The sequence below is a fragment of the Martes martes genome (genome assembly GCF_963455335.1).
Source record: "Martes martes genome assembly, chromosome: 2".
NCBI lineage: Eukaryota > Metazoa > Chordata > Mammalia > Carnivora > Mustelidae > Martes > Martes martes.
Window position 1 is genome coordinate 87,824,869 of NC_137889.1, and position 18,081 is coordinate 87,842,949.

At 37.7% G+C, this 18,081-nt stretch overlaps 1 protein-coding gene across 3 annotated transcripts in view; it reads left to right on the forward strand.

Annotated features, from left to right (window-relative positions):
• Window positions 1-18,081, forward strand: part of ARHGAP24 (Rho GTPase activating protein 24) — a 506,918-nt gene that overhangs the window by 450,190 nt on the left and 38,647 nt on the right. For all 3 annotated transcript variants that reach the window (XM_080797451.1, XM_080797453.1, XM_080797452.1), the window contains one exon: window positions 4,438-4,645. In XM_080797451.1, the coding sequence (XP_080653577.1) occupies window positions 4,438-4,645 (208 nt within the window). The remainder of the gene's footprint in view (window positions 1-4,437; window positions 4,646-18,081) is intronic.

Consider the following 18,081-nt stretch of genomic DNA (forward strand, 5'->3'; position numbering starts at 1 on the left):
AAATTTCTCCCTGAACTTCCATGCAAAAAAAAAAAAAAAAAAAAAAGGCACAAAAAAACAAGCTCATATAGGACAGTAATTCACATCTACCATTGTGAGATGGAGATGTTTGGGACATTCTATTTCCAATGCTACAAAATAGGAAGTATACATCTATTACAATCACTTACTAATTCTTTGCAAGACCAGACTTATAGCAGAAAACTATTAATTTTCCACAGGAATCTCTAAGTGTGTGTAGCGATCATCTACATGCTTTAACTCTCTTAGATATTATATTGCTAAACAGACATAGCTGTTTACATAAAGGGAATCATTTCCTTGGGCAGCACGTAGAAGACATTCAGAGTTTTCTCCGTCTCTGGTTTTTTTTTCTGATCTTCCTCCAAATCTGCATTTTCTCAGCAGAAATTACTCCTGCTAGCATGATAACAGAAATATAGGTCAGAAAGCTAATAAGCAGCAGGTTTCTACCTCAGTAACATAGTTTGCAGCCAGTGTGCACACCTCACAGTATTGTGTATTAAATACAGTGTGGCTCTGAAATCCAATAGCCTTGAACAAATCCCAGGTCCATCACTTCCAGCTAGCTGTGTGACATTCAGCAAGTCACTAACCTCTCTGTGCTTGTCTTCCCCGTGGTACAATAGTAGGGCCCACCTCATAAAGTAGTGTGAGTTTTAAGTGAAAGAAGTGCCAATAAACTACTTGTACCCACGCGTGACATAGATAAGTACATCTTCGCTATTATCACTTTTTAGAGCACAGAAAAGAAACTCTATTCTATTTGTTTTTAGAGTTTACTAATATGTTAAATTACGAGAAAATAAGGACATGTAATCGTTATGATTAAATAAGAAGGAAGAGGACTGGTATTTGGGAATGGGCAAAGCTTTTACGGCTGAATAAATCTGAATGTGGACTTCCATTCTGACACATGGTGTTGTGTAACTAACCTTGAGCTATTCATTTAACCTCTGTGAATCCCAATTTCCTCATGTATAAGACAGGTATCTTATATATTTATTATGAAAATAAGAGAATATATGTCAAGGACTTAGTACATAATAGAGACTTAATAAAAAATAAATGGAAAGATGTTAGGGCTTTTGGTTTTTTGTTTCTTACTATACTTTTTTTTTTAAGATTTTGTTTATTTATTTGTCAGAGAGAGAGAAAGAGAGAGAGAGCGAGCACAAACGGGGGGAGTGACAGGCAGAGAGAGAAGCAGACTCTCCTCTGAGCAAGGAACCTGATGTGGGACTCAATCCCAGAACTCTGGGATCACGACCCGAACCAAAAGCAGATGCTTAACTGACTGAACCATCCAGGTGTCCCTCCTGCTGTACTGAAGTAAATTCTTACCACAATACAAAGCTGTATATACAGGAAGGAAGGAAAAAAAGGGAGGGAGGGAGGGAGGAAGGAAGGAAACAAACCAGAGTAGCCATAAAGCAAAGCTTACTGCTTACTTTATCATGTCCCTAAATTGTTGGGAAAAAAGAAATTCTGGGAATTTTAAAAGAATGTTTGACTGTTTTTTATTATTGTATAGAACAAAATCTTGAAAGTTTGATTCTCATTTGTAGCACACATAGCTCATAGATGTTGAGTTGCAACATCTTTAGTAGGTTTTCTGCTGGATTTGGAGAGAAACTTTAGATAATATATTTATCAATCTAAAACAATAAGTGAAAAACCACAGATACATAAGATGTATTCCCAGATATCAATATTGTTATTTATAAAAATAAATGATTAGTGCCTTTGAAAGGCTATTTTCTTAAGTTTGGCATAATAGAATCTGAACATCTCAGGCAAATAAGCATCAAAGAACTCCACAGAAAAAGAGTCAGTATTCTCCATTCATAATCAGTTTTCAAGCTTTGTTATTAAAATACTAAAATATCTTCAAAGTCATTATTACCACTGCATGATTAGAATTCGGTATTGTTGCAAGCAACAGAAAATACAGCTAACAATGGGTAAACATGCATTTTTCTCACATTAAAAAAAATCATAAAGAAGGTGCTGCTGGTATTAGGTAAGTGGTTCAATAATTTCATGCCCATTGTCTCTGAATCTTGCAGCCTTTCCTTCATGATTGCTTATCTAATAGTCAAAAGACGACTCTTAGATCAACAGATAGCATGACCAAGTTCATGGTAGAAAAATGGAGTGATTGGCAATTCCAGCTGTCTCTCTCTTTCATCAAAAACAAAACCAAAAATCTTCCTAAAGTCTCCAAAGACTTCTTAAAAAGTGGGAGAGGTATTTAGTTTTCCAGTCCCTAAAATGGAAATGACAAGAGAAAATGGGGGTATGAATGTCTGTTGAGTTAGCAAACCATGTTTGACACACCATTGAGAAACTACTTGTTCCAAAGTCTACAAATTTAGCTAAACAGACCTGCTGCCTACATTAATTTTCCTGCCCTTAGAAGATGCCATTTTCTAATTTTGCTTTCTGTATATCTGAAGATTAATATTAGTTCGCTCAACATTTTTTCCTAAAGTGAACACTTGAATTCCTTTAATACTAGATTTGATATCAGGTGTTAAATAGTTTGGTTTGTTGTTGTCTTATTGTTTCTACCAGGGCTAAAAATTTTCTCTTTGGTCACAGTTGTTCGTTGCTTGGAGTGTGATGGCTTTGCATTGCTGAATCCATACGTAAATTATTTTACAGATAGGGAGGTAAAACATTTGTTTTTATTGTTCAATTCTTAACCTTGTATTTTTGAAATAATTCCCCAAGTATTCTGGAGTCTCACATAATTTCAAGATGCAACACTAATTTTTCTTTCCCTTTTATGAAACCATTAGACCATTAAAACTATTTAGTGATTCATCCCATCTGGGAACACTGGACTGACATTTGCTTGGGCTTTCCCCATTTTTTTTTCTCATAGGTGTATCGTTTTTGCCAAGCTACCACCTGGGATTAATGTATTTAGAGCCTGCCTGCCTTCCTTCCTTCCTCTCTCTCTCCCTTCCTCTCTCTCTCTTTCTTTCTGAGAGAAGAAGCCAATACATTGGCTACTCTTTATTACAAAAAAGAAAGTTTACAGCACATTTTGAGTAAGTTAGTGTAAAGGCTCAGTGGGCCCACTTGGTGGGGCAGCAGCTTGTGACGAACTCCACAGTTAGGGTATCACTGGGTCTCAACCTTTGTGCAGCCAGAACCAGATGAGATGAGAGCACTATTTGTCTTCTTCATAGATACAGCCCGCTATTTGCTTGGTGGGGATAGATGGGACAAAATTAGGGTCTTCCTTGGTGTCTAAAGCTGCTTTTGGGGCTAGCATATTGGAAGGGCTCAGTCCCTTCCAAGCAGCCTTCATGGCCTCCATTTCCAGCCTGGTTATCTGTTCATCATCAGTAGGAACACTACCTCCACCAGCACAGCAGTGACTTGATTGGGACTGCAGGCCCTCAGGGCCCTCCTGACCAGCGCTCCCACTCCACAGTTGAACCTTGAAGCTATCACACCCACCACTAACAGCCTAGAGGAATTGTTTCTTAATCAGCGGGGTCCCAGGCACGAACAGTGGGTATGTTCAGCCCCAAATGCATGCAGCAAGGAATTCATTCTTTGTGGTTATTTAAAAATCATTCATAAGACTGATTAAAACTGGCCTGTGTTTCAGCACTACTGTGGGCAGGCAGTTCTAGACAATGTGTGATAAAGGAGGCTTTCCCATCTGTCAGGGGCAAATCGCCGGGATTCTGCCTCCTTGCTTTTGGCATAGGCACTACTTCATGAGTCAGATTTTTCCCTTTCAAATAAAGTAATATAATAATATAAAATAAATATTTAAATAACTTATTTAAATAAATAATCTAAAATAAATATTTCATAAAAGATGAAATATTGCAGGCTGAAATATTTCATGCAGATATAGATTCTGGGCATTTTTACCTGGTTTTATCACCTTGATTACAATCATGGCGTCATCGCTTGTTTGAAAACAAAAGGTAAACAGAGAAATGAGCAACAGTTACGCTAAATGATAATTGGACAGAAAGTTACAAGTGTCGCAAAAAGTAGAATTTGACTATTCTCTGCAGAATATTTCTTCCATACAATTCCTTTCCCAAGTGGGAGAAAAAGAAAACCCAAAACCAAATTTTATTCGTCACAGTGTCTCTTATATCAAGGTGGCTATCTCCAACTTCACGTGTCTATTCGGTGTGGGGCTAAATATGGAGTATTGGGGGGAAGGGCAGCATAAGGCAAAGCCTTTTCCTTCAAAGAATTGTGTAGTGTGGATTTGATTCTGTAAAAATGTGAAGTCCCCATTGTAAAATGCTTGCCAGCCTTTCCATCTTTGTTTTTCCTTTATATTGAGTTGTTTTTTGTTTTTTGTTTTTTTGAAAGTAACCAGGTGGGGTGATAGAAATTCCCCAAATTCACTGTGATCCTTTGTTTCTCCAGGCATTTTTGGACAGAAGCTGGAGGACACTGTCCGTTATGAGAAGAGATACGGGAATCGTCTGGCCCCAATGTTGGTGGAGCAGTGTGTGGACTTTATCCGACAAAGGGGGCTGAAAGAAGAGGGTCTCTTCCGGCTGCCAGGCCAGGCTAACCTCGTTAAGGAGCTCCAGGATGCCTTTGACTGTGGAGAGAAGCCGTCCTTTGACAGGTAGAGTTCAAGATCTCACTAATCATTCTGCCATGAGAAATCCAAATTGAACAGAATGAATGTAGTGAGCTGAGACCATAGAACCTTAATTGATGTTATTATGGTTTTAGAATACAGATTATATAGCCACACACAAGGGTGGGTTATTTTTACTAATTTAGAGTCCAATTTTTTTTTTTTTATTACAGTTTCTCTCAAAGCACTCCTAGAAATGAAGGCTATGGCCCTGCCCCTCCTAGCCAGCCACCCCCATTTCCTTTATTGCAAAACAAATAGACAAAATTAGAGTCCAAAATTTAACACTTGAGATGTCTTTTTCCTCCATACTTTTTGTTCCTCTTAAAACATGATCCTTGGGGCTCCTGGGTGGCTCAGTGGGTTAAAGCCTCTGCCTTTGGCTCAGGCCATGATCCCAGGGTCCTGGGATCCAGCCCCGCATGGGCCTCTCTGCTCCGCGGAGAGCCTGCTTCCCCCTCTCTCTCTACCTGCCTCTCTGTGATCTCTGTCTGTCGAATAAATAAATAAAATCTTAAAAAAACAAAAACAAAAACATGATCCTTTATTCATTTGCTTTGGTCCTAATTTAATACCGTATTAAACCTTTTGCATCAGAAAAGTGAACTTTTAAATTAGGAGTCTTCTGTTCAGTGGTTTTTTTTCTAATTCTTTCAGCTAAGAGATAGTAAAAGTATTAATAAGCAGAGGTTGGGATATAGGCAATGGAATTAGAATAACTGTTTTTAATAATAATAAGTATAAAAGCATTGTGTTTTTAAATATATAGTTTTGCCTTCATCTAGAGTAGATTTACAAGGCAACAAGCAATATAGCATGATGAAATTCAGGGAATAATGGAAGTTCCAGGAAAGAGCATATAAACATCCATAATTCCACTAGTTAAGAGTTAAATACTTACAGCAATATTTTGTATGTTACCTCCTTCTCTTCACTTTTTTAATTAGTAGAAAATAATATTTTTATCCTAATATTATCAATTTAGCATAATGTAGCAGGTATTTTTCATATTAATATTTGAAATACCCCAATATTACAATATATTTTAACTGAATATTTAATGGTCGGCAACCTCCATAAGCATGATTTTCATATCTAATATTTCACTCTGTAAGTATATAATAGTTTCATAACTATTTCAACAGTTGGGACATTTATGTCATCACATTTATCACTACTATAAATAATGTTGTAGAGGATATCCATTTACATAAATATTTTCTATTTTTGGATTTTTTCCTTGGGAGAGATTCTCAGTATTGGTATTGTGGATAAGAATTGTCTTGTTCTTGAAAATTGAAAATTGCATACTAAGTATCATTTCTCTTTGAAAACATAGTATTAGTACATGGATAGACACAGATCTATGGAACAGACAGACAAGAAGACACTTGAATACGTGCTGCAAGACAAAGGAAGCATTTTTGGGAATATGGGCTTTTGCTGATAATCCAAGAAATGCACATTAAATCATTTAATGCCCTCCCAGTAGTCACATTAATAAAATCTTGAGCAATGGCAATATTCAATGCTGGCAAGGTATGTTAAGGTAGGCACCCTGGTGGTGAGAGTGCACATGATTATAATCTTTCTAAAGAAATTTAGTAATATATTTCAAGACTATTTTAGCAGGAAATTCTCATTCTAGAAAAAATCAGATCTGTGGAAAACAACTGAAGTGCAAAGTTGCTTATTACAATCTTTATGAAGTAAAAAATCAACACCAGTCTATTATCTCTAGCAGTGCAGTATGGTTAATTAAATAATAGTTTATTAATATAATAAAATGTTATGCAATTATTAAAATTTTGGAAAAATAATAAATGGAAAAGTAAGATATGATCAATTAATTGATTAAAATCCTACCTGTTTACAAAAGGTATTACGGACAGTTTATAGGCGTTCATAATTTATCTCTGAAAGATAAAAATTAAATGGGGAGGCAAAGAAATGGATTCAAAACCAAGGTTGGAGAGCAATTTCGAAAATACAGCTATCTTGGGGCGCCTGGGTGGCTCAGTGGGTTAAAGCCTCTGCCTTTGGCTCAGGTCATGATCCCAGGGTCCTGGGATAGAGCCCTGAGTCCGTCCAGCTCTCTGCTCAACAAGGAGCCTGCTTCCCTTCCTCTCTCTCTGCCTGCCTCTCTGCCTACTTGTGATCTCTGTCTGTCAAATAAATAAATACAATTTAAAAAAAAATACAGCTATCCTTTGGCAGAGGAGCCCCATATCTTATTCCATACTTTGAAAAAGAAAACCTAAACAGTAGTTGTAAATTCAGGCCTATTCACAGGATATACACAATGGTTTATCTAAAAGAAATGTAATTTTTGATTTTTTAAAATTCTTTCAATTTCCAAAATTAAAAGAAATTTGTCAGTGGGATCCTCATAATAAAATATCATATAATGGGATGAACAACACCTTCTACAATGAACTTAATGTGACATCGATACGTTCCAATGGCTTTTTTTCTTATATATAGACTATTTTATATGCAGTTGACATTATAGAAAAGTATATTTATTAAAAGTTATTTTGCTATAGGCATTTACAATTTGGTTCTTATAACAAGAATCTCACTAATATGAGAGAAGGGAGAGATATTTTATAAGTTTTAAGATCCTATAAGAAAAATATGTCCTGTAAGCAATGATCTCTAAATCATGTTCTCAGTAACTGAGCTGACAATGAAATAGTGTGCAATCTTTATAGAAAATATTATCTTACTTATAAAAAAGTATTTATTTTCTTTTGTATGAAGTACATTAGTGCATAAATAGACAAGAAAATGTAACAAAAGATAAACATTGATTTTGTGGAATAGTGAGTGATTTTTTTTTTAATATTGTGATTCCAATAAGCATCCATAACTTTTATAATCAGAAATTTAATCTGGCAGATCTTTTAATTACCTGATCATTTCATGCTACATAAAAATCTCCTTATCTTTTAATTTCTAAAGAGTAATTACAGAAGATACCTGTCAACTAGAAAACCTATAGAAAAGAGTTGGAGAGTATTTAAATGTTAGCACAATATGGTAATGCTGCTAGCATCCTGTGAAGAAAAGGAGAGTGTCCTTCATTTGCTCAGTCATTCAGTGTTTCAGGTTTCTACACCTGTGTAATAATCCATGCCAGAAATTTGTGACTTAAGTAATAACCAGTTATTGCTTATGGTTCTGCAGTTTGGGCAGAAGTTGGACAGGATGGGCTCCTTTCTCCTGCACATAAAGTTGATTCATGAGATCAATTAGGTCTAAAAAATCCAGGATGGTTTTATGCAGATGTCCTGAACCTTGTCCGAGACAGCAGACATGGCTGGAGGCTGCTTGGACCTTGTTTGTCTTGCTCTCCTCCTTCCCTTCTCCTCCTCCCACATGCCCTCCCCCCTATCTGCCACCCCTTCCCTCCCCTTTCCCTCCCCCTCCCCCGCCGCCTCTCCATGAATCTAACATCTAATATAGCTGCTCTGCACATGGCCTTTATCTCTAGCAGATTAGACAGACTTAGTGACAGGATACCTCAGGGTTCCAAGAAAATGAAAATGGCAGTTTGTAAGCCTCACAAGTCCCAAGTCCAGAGGACAGTGTGATTTCTGGTGCAGTCTGCTGGTCAAAGCAAGTCACAAGACAGGCCAGTCTACATTTATGGATAAGGGAAATAAACTCTGCCCCTTGATGGAAAGAGGGGCAAACACTTAAAGAGGAGGAAGATTTGTGAGTGGCTATTTTTAGAGAAAATCGCCACAGCTGTAAAGTCTTGAAATCAAGTTGAGTAAATCCCTTGACTTTGTTCCTTCTCAAGATTGTTTTGGTCATTTACTTCTCCGGTTTAAAAAAAAAAAAAAATTTTAGCATATGCTTGTCAATTTGTACCAAAAAGTCTGTGAGGATTTTGGTTGAAATTTCATGGACTCCAGAAATCAACTAGGAGAAAACTGACATCTTAGAAATATGAAAGCTTCTAATCTGTGAACTTGGCCCATCTTTCCATTTCATTAGGATTTTCTACATTTCAGCAATGTTTGTATTTTTCAATGTTCAGATCTTGCTCCATTTTGTTAAATTTATCCTTAACTATTACTATTTACAGATGCTCCTGTAAATAGTATTGTTTTTAATATTTAATTTTCTAATTGCTCTCTGCTCAATTATCCGAATACAGTTGACTTTTTTTTTTTTTAAGATTTTTATTTATTTATTTGACAGACAGAGATCACAAGTAGGCAGAGAGGCAGGCAGAGAGAGAGGAAGGGAAGCAGGCTTCCCGCTGAGCAGAGAGCCCGATGTGGGGCTCGATCCCAGGACCCTGGGATCATGACCCGAGCCAAAGGCAGAGGCTTTAACCCACTGAGCCACTCAGGTGCCCCTACAGTTGACTTTTTTAATATCTAGATCTTTGGTCCTACAGACTTGGCGAGTTCATTTATTAGTGCTAACAAGACTTCTGTAATTCCCTTAGGATTAGGATAATCTAACCTTGTTGATTGTACACAGCGTGAGTTTTGTTTCTTCCTTTTCAATATATAAGCCTCTTTTTTGTTTTTCTTGCCTGTTGGTACTTGCTAAGAACTTGTCTACCATAGTAGTGAGTGGACATACTTCTCTTGTAGGTAGAGGGAAGTTTTCAGTCTTTCACTGCTGTAGGTGTGATGGTATATAGGTTTTCTGAAGATGACCTTTATGAGGTTAGAAAACGTCCTTTTATTTCTAGTTTGCCAGCATTCTCAATAATGAATGAGAATTAAATTTTATAGAATGCCTTTCTCTCTTCATTTATTGCAGAAATTATCTGATCCTTTCCTTTTGTGATGTTAATGTCCTGAATTACATTATTCTATTTTCAAATGTCAAACCAACTCTATGTTGCTAGGATAAGCCATATTTGCTTGTGATGCATCACTCTTTTTATATCTTGCTGTATCTGACTTACATATAATTTGGTAAGGATTTGGGGCCCTATCTTCATCAAGGGTATTGACCTGTAGATTTCTTACAGTATCTTCAACTAGTTTCGTTATCAGAAAAATTCTGGCCCCCCTATTAGTTGTCCCCTCTACCTCTATTTTTCTGAAAAAGTAGGTGTATTTTATATCATTTCCCTCCATAAATCCTTGGTAAAATTTACCAGTGATTTCTTCTAGTCCTGAAGTTATCTTCATGGGGAAGTTTCTGGAAATGACTTTGCTAATTCTTCTTGTGTCAGTTTTGTTAATTTGTCTCTTTTATGACATTTTCCTGTTCCATATAACTTTTCAAATTTATTATCACAAAGTTGTTTATAATATTCTCTTTTTTTGTAATGTCTGTAGACTCATTAGTGAAGTCCTCTCCTTTACTTTTGATATTACAAAAATAATCATATTACATCATTTTTTAAAAAGATTTTATTTATTTATTTGACAGAGAGAGATCTCAAGTAGGCAGAGAGGCAGGCAGAGAGAGAGGGGGAAGCAGGCTTCCCGCTGAGTGGAGAGCCCGATGCCGATGCCAGGCTCCATCCCAGGACCCTGGGATCCTGACCCGAGCCGAAGGCAGAGGCTTAACCCACTGAGCCACCCAGGTGCCCCACATCATTTTTTTCTTAATCAGGCCATTTATGTGTTATCAATTTCATTATACCTTAAAAAGAACCAGTTTTAGCACCATTGATTTTATCTCCTTTAAGAATTTCTTTCTTACACTCTTGTTAATCCTGATGGTGGTTCTTTCCCTGGTAGTTGTGGGTTTATCCCCTTAGAGTGTTGCCCTCTGCTAGCTTGTGTTGGTATTTAGATGAAGACTCAAGAAGACATATATGTAGATTGCAAGAAGTCGTTTTGTACAAAGCTTCTTCCTCTCTAGTAGTCTGCATCACAAATGCTAGCTGCTTCAACCTCTCCAACCTGTAATCTCTGTCTCCTTCGCTGAGTGAGACTGCTGTTCTCTCTTTAGGGTTCCCGTCCCTGTCCCACGCTCAGGCACATGATAAAGCACAAGGCTGGAGTCATCATAAGATTGACCTTATTTGATTCCATACTCTCAAGGGTCACATTTTTGCACTACTGTCCAATATCTTAAAAAAACTTGTTTCAGATAGTTAACTAGCTTTCTCTTTTTTAATAGCTGATATGATATCTGTCACTCTGCGAAGACTGTGACTGGATTTTCATCTATAATCTGAACTCCTGCTGGACACGTGTTCTCAGGGCCCCTCTTCTGGGCCGTGGGAAGGTGGGAAATGTGCCTAGGTTAAGGCTTGGTTCTTTAATCTTTGACTCTTCTCTACTCTTTGATCTTCTCTGAAACCCTGGTTTTGCTCCATAAAACTTCTACCCACCCCCCACCCCCCAAGAAATGGTTCACTTTTTTAGGAGTAATTTCTCAGCCACTTCCTGCACATAGAAAGTTGGGATCTCAAAACTTCTTTTTTCATTTTGAACTGGTACCACCCCTTTTATCCCAAGCTGCCATGTCTTTAAAAACCTTGGAAGTGTCAAATTGTAATCCTCTTGCTGAAACAAAGTCACACCCATAAATCCCTGTGTATCAGGTCCTGCCTTATGGGGTCTATGAGTCAGCATTTTATGGAAAAATCTTAAGATTCCTTCTAAATATTTTTGTATTGCTGAGAGAATCTGTGAGGTGCTACCTTCAGTCTTTCAGAGGTTTTAATGAGTCTCCGACCACCATCTGGTCTTGACCTTCAGGTAATGTTTTACTGGCAGCACCCTGGATTTTATCTTTGCCCTGGGGCCATTTCTTACTTTGAGAAGATTTCACCAACTGGAGACACTGTCCCAGGGCCACTACAGTTTCTCTAAATTCTTCTTCAGAGCTGAACAGTTTCTAGTTAGCTTCATCGAACATTTTCTGCATTCTGAGTTATGGCAGCCGATAGCCTTGCAAATTTTTCCATCACGGTTTAATAAGCTCTGCATGCTCATCTTTCTCTAGCTACTAATAGCAATTTTCTTGTTGCTTTTCCAGTTTTGATAGTCTCCTCACGACTATCCAACACTGACGGGAAAAAGCCAGTGCTCTACATTAGAGTTTCTTTGTGGCTGCCCCCAGTCTTTGGTTCCAGGGACTGTTTCAGGGAGCTCTTGCTGCATAGCAAACCAGTCCAACCTTTTGGGTTTAAAACCAAGAGCAACTGTTTCAGATTCTGCATTTGCGCAGTGCTTGGCAAAGACATGGTATCAGTTGCCATGATCTAATGTAGCTGCTGTAGCCAAGAGAGCTACCTTCCAAGCCTGGTGCTGATGCTCAGCCCACTGAAATGGCTAATGGTGGGTTGAGCCTCTCTCTTTCTCTCTGCAGTCTTGTGTCCTACAGGGCTTTTCTCTTTAACCAGTTACTAGAATTTTTTACACAGTATCTTGGGACTGAAAGACCGTAAGCGTGGAAGCCTTAAGGCCTGTGAAGGGTTAGGCCCAGAACTGGTACAACGTCACATCCACTGCATACCGTTGGTCCAAAGTAAATTGTAAGGGCAGTTCAGATGAAAAGAGATTAAAAATTGGTTCTACCTCTTGGTAGAAGGAGTGACATGAATTACTGACAGTCACCTTTGGAGACAGTCCATCTCATTCATTCATTCAACAGATAATATTACAGTGTTTAGTATGTCTTAGACACTTAAACACCTGTTCTAGGTGAAAAAGACAAAGTCAGTTCTCTTATTGTTGGGTCCCCCAATAGTGGGTCCATGGTCAAAGGAGCGAGACTGATAGAAAGCGAAGGTCAAGCAAAGCTTTATTTCACACCAAGCATCAAGAATCAAACTGACCGTCAAACAGACCAGTGGGGGCCACCCCTTACAGAGAGGGCAACCCCTCCCTGCCTCACAGACTAACTTTTATAGAGCAAAGGCCATGTGGTTGGGCCTGGCCACACACAGGTGGTGAATGAGATTGTAACACACAGAGAAAGCTGCACAGTCATGCTAGGTCACACATGGGTGGCCAATTGAACTACAATTCACCCCATAGTAGCTATTTGAACTAGCCTATCACCTTAGTCAGAATTGGCGCCCAAAAGGCGGGGCCCACACTCCTTGGTAGCTAGGGAGATAGTATGCAAGCTTTACTGATTGGATGGCTCCACCTGACCCGACTCATCTGGGCATTCGGGTGTTCTCTCCACCTGACCTGACCCACCCTTGTATTTGGGCTTTGTTACCTGGGACTGGTTTCCCGCACTTGCTTTTAAGTAAGTTCCCCCTGGGCTCGATCCCAGGACTCTGGGATCATGACCTGAGCCGAAGGCAGAGGCTTTAACCCACTGAGCCACCCAGGCTCCCCCAAAATGATTTTTAAAAGAGTATAAGTTTAAAAATATAGACTGTGTATAATGTATTCAATAGCTATTAGGATGTAAAATGAAAGACAGAAATTTTTCATTATGAAGTATGAGAAGTATATTCCCCTGTGTACCCTCATAGTGCTTCTATCTTACAAAGAATCAAGATGTAGCTTTCATCTCCATACATGTTAAAATATACAAAGAAATTTGCACAGGAATTCTGCAAAAATAATCTCTAATTTTAATATTAGGACTAATGTTATTGAAGCTCCAATATTATGCCCTAAAATTTGATTTTTAAAGCAAACTTTCTTAATAACTTTAAAAAAGTATAACAGTATAAGGTGTTATTAAAATTTAATTAAAATATTATTAAGATCGTATTTTAAATTAAAATATTTTGTATACAATTTAGAACATACAACATAAGAAGGGGGGATGTATATTTCAAAAGTAAACAAGCCAGGGAGCTCTTGCTATATTTTAATGTATAAATAAGTAGATGTGTAGGAACTTAAAAATACAGATGCATCTAAATACAGGTAGGTATATATACAAAGTTTTTGAATCACACAGTTTTTACATCTTGCCTTTTCTTGTTAACATTGTATCAGGAACAACTTCCATGTCATTAAGTGGTTTTCACAAACATGGTTTCAAGGACTATGTAGTAAGTCATCATCGGCCTGTGCTTTTGAAGCTAGGAATCCATTTGGAAGATACTATATCATATTTGAATGAGAAGAAGTATGCTGTTCTATGGAGGAAAAAAATTGAGAAAAAGAAATTTGGAACATACATTATTTAAATTTAGAGAGGTTTCAGGCACATGGACCAGCTTTTATTAAACAATGCACTTTCTTTCTTTAGTTACCTCATGCTATTTTCCAGTTCTGAGGTTCAAGTTTAAGACTTTTATGTATACATGACTTTTTGTTCCTGCAGTTAGATGACATATTCCCACAGACTCCTTGACCAAAGTGAATTTTGTGAGAAAGGACATTTTCATTGACCAGAAAGAATTTGTATTTTATCAGTTGATGTCAAATGTAAAAAACAGCAGATATCAAAGTTCCTAACCATTCTTTTCTTTATTATTTCTGTTCAGAAATGAAAACAAATTAAAATATAGCATTTCATATTTAATTTCCCCACTTTGAGGGGATAAAAATTAAATACAGAATGTGTAAAATCAGATTAGAAGCGGAATGTTCTTTCATTTCCAAAACTCTCCAGGTGGCCTCAGCTGTTAAAGAAGATACATTTTGCAATTGCTGGGAAGACAGGATCAAGAATGTCCATGTAGGTGTCACCATCAGAGCATTAATTGTTCAGCGACAAAAAAAAAGACACCACCAACATAAAAAAACTATGCGCTTATAACACACGTGTTTAAAAGAGCAAGGACAGAAGGCTGTAAAAGCCAATGATTTTACACATTTTGTCCAAAATCCCATAAGTGCTATCCCTGGTACCCCAGACACCTTCCCACATACTCTGTTCATTTTGTCTTTACCCTCTTTCTTTTCTTCTACCATCTTGCTCGTTTTTTTATTTATTTTGGTGACTGAATTAGGATCACTAAACAAACTGCAATTCTACAGATAAACAAACTGCAATTCTACAGAGATAAATTTTTTTTAAAAGGTCTAAAACTTAGAAGGCAGAAAAGCCAGACACATATTTTAATTTTTATCTTCTGAGTAGCAATATAGCTTTGAGTATTTCTGACCTAAATTATAAAAAGTAGACTTGAAGTGGGGGGGCACTATAGACAGTAGAGCTTCTCAAATATTAGTTTGCATAAGGATGACCCAGAGAGGTGTCTCTAGGTTCAGAAGCTTACACCCCACCGGCTCTCACTGAGATTTTAAAAGGTTGGAGGATGCATCAGAATTTGAATTTCAAACAATTCCCAAGTAATTCTTATATGCATGGTTCTCTAATCATAAATTGGAAAATACTAGCCAGACCATAGGGTACAGGAATGTGTATCCTTAGAAGTGATAGTTTTCTTATATATGAAGTGAGAGAAAAAAAATCAACCTCATGGCCTTATTGGAAGCAACACATTAGTTCTGACTCAGCTGAGCTGGTCTTAAGCTACTGTGAAAGAGGATTTATTTTCTGGGCTCTATTGTTAATGTGTAAAATATATTCTTTCCTACCTGCTGAAATGGGCCTGAAATTTTAGAACAATCTAAAAAGAACTCGCCTGCACCTTTATGCTATGATCCGGCTGAAAAATCAAACACTGGGGAGTTCAGTAGCAAACCATACAGTTACAGTGCCTTTATACCATAGTGTGAATAAAGGATCTACACGTAGGATTTGATGGAGGAAAGCGAAGAAAGCGAGTGGTAGCTTAAGGGCATGTGGATAGGTGAAGAGCTGGAAAAGCAAAGACCTGACTCCCAGGAGTTTGCCCAAGGCAAGCCCTGAATGTGTAGGTGGTAAACTGGTTACCTTGTTTTCAACACCCTAAGTGATTCTCTGAAGCCACGAGAGGAGCCAGCCCTCCGATGACCGGAACAGCTGTTTAACGGTGGTGACGTCTAACATTCCTAGTTTTGATGCAGTTCTTCAATACTCTGAGGGCGTGACCAGATTTGATAAGCATCGCCTCAGAGTCCATCCCAAACTTCTGTCATTCCCATAGTACCATCACGATTTTAGCCATCTCCATGGAACACCTGTACCAGCTTGAATATTTCCCTTTAAATTTATTCACTGTTTTATCAGTTTTGTTGTAAAGGAATTTGATATCATTATTGTTCGTTGAAAACCAGCACACGCACCATAAATCACAATGCAATGACAAGATGTGTTATTAAATGCCAGCTGAATACAGCTGCTTTCTGAATACTGGCCCTAATGCCTTTGTGTACTTGATGAAAACGGAGATTGGCAAGTGATGGTACTGCCTCAACACTTTTCTCATTTCCAACCGGTGCTTCCTACTTGATATAATCAGAAGAGTCAGAAGAGGTGAAAGAACCAGAAAAGGACTAAGGTTCCTATTGTGTGATTTGATATCCCTTAGTGTTGTGTTTGTGTGCTTGGAATAGCCCACACTTCAGATCACTCTTCAGCAACACGGACAGGCCCCCTTCCCTGAACACGTGGCGTCTTACCTAATTTGAAAAATGAGTGTAACTCACTAGGGTTCCCTGAAACCTCTTTGTAAACATACCAGGATCTGAAAAATTAATGAGCTTTAAAGGGAAATATTTTGTATGTGGAAAATATTCACATGAATGGATATTTATTAAATATTTTATGTAGTGTGGGTTGTTAGCTAGAAATCTGTCATGTTTCATTGTGCTTATTCTCTTGATGATATATCAAAAAGCCTGTACATTGGAAAGCAAGAACATGAACTTTTCTTTCCTTTCAATTTATCTTTTTTTTTTTTTTAGTTTTTGTTTTCTTTTTTGAAAATTTTATTTAAATTCAAGTTATTTAACATATAATGTATTATCAGTTTCAGGAGTAGAATCTAGTGATTGATCACTTATGTATAACACCTAGTGCTCATCACAGCAAGTGTCCTCCTTAATGGCAATCCCCCACCCACCTCCCCTCCAGCAATCCTCACTTTGTTCCAGATGGATAAGAGTCTCTTATGGTTTGCTTCCCTCTCTGTTTTTATCTTATTTTATTTTCCTTCCCTTCTCCTATAATCATCTGTTTTGTTTCTTAAATTCCACATATGAGGGCGCCTGGGTGGCTCAGTGGGTTAAAGCCTCTGCCTTCAGCTCAGGTCATGATTCCGGGGTCCTGGGATTGAGCCCCGTGTCAGGCTCACTGCTCAGCGGGGAGCCTGCTTCCCCTTCTCTCTCTCTGCCTGCCTCTCTGCCTACTTGTGATCTCTGTCTGTCAAATAAATAAGTAAAATCTTAAAAAAAAAAAATTCCACATATGAGTGAAATCATACGGTATTTGTCCTTCTCTGACTGACTTATTTCACTTAATGTAATACACTATAGTTCTACCCACATCATTGCAAATGGCAAAATTTCATTCTTTTTGATGGCTGCATAGTATTCCTGTGTGTGTGTGTGTGTGTGTGTGTGTGTGTGTGTGTGTACATATCATCTTACATCTTTTTTTATTTTTATCTTTTGAATTTTATTTATTTATTTGAGAGCAAGAACATGAGCAGGAGTGGAGGGCAGAGAGAGAGGGAAAAGCAGACTCACCACTGAGCAGGGAGCCCAACATGAGGTTCCACTCCAGGACCCTAAGACCATGACCTGAGCCAAAGGCAGACACTTAACAGACTGAGTCACCCAGGTGTTCCTGTACCACATCTTCTTTATCCATTCATCTGTTGCTGGACATCTGGGCTCTTTCCATATTTTAGCTATTGTGAACATTGCTGCTATAAACATTAGAGTGTATGTGCCACTTTGAATCACTATGTTTGTATCTTTTGGATAAATGCCTTTTAGTGCAATTTTTGGGTCATAAGGTAGCTCTGTTTCTTAACTTCTTAAGGAACCTCCATACTGTTTTCCAGAGTGGCTGTACCAGCTTGCATTCCCACCAAAAGTGTGAGAGGTTTCCCCATTTTCTGTATCCTTACCAACTTCTATTGTTTCCTGACTTGTTCATTTTAGCCATTCTGACCAGTATGAGGTCAATTTATCTTTGAATAAATTTGGAGCTCACTTCCACGGAAACCTGACTCACCTGAATAAAAATAGTTAATTAACAAGAAGTTTCACAGTATTTGGTATGTCAGTCCATGTTTGTATACTTATTTGCCAGGAGGCAGTGTAAGAATAAGAGTTCAGGCTGGCCCACCATTTATAATCTAAGTTAACAACCTGCGACTGCTTACTTCACTTCTCAAAACCCCTAGTTTCCTCATGTAAAAAATGAAAATCATAATTAACCCACAGGGTTGTTGTATTAATGCACTTAAAAATAAAACAAAATACATGTTAACTATGCTGGAATTAAAATAAAAAACTTGATTAAAAAAAAAAACAACTAACTAACTAAATATATAAATAAACCAAAATGGAACAAAAACACCAAAAGAAATGATATAATGAAATAAGACACTTAGCACATTTATTGCCCTTGTCATAGGTATTATGATCTTGATGATAATGGCGATTCTA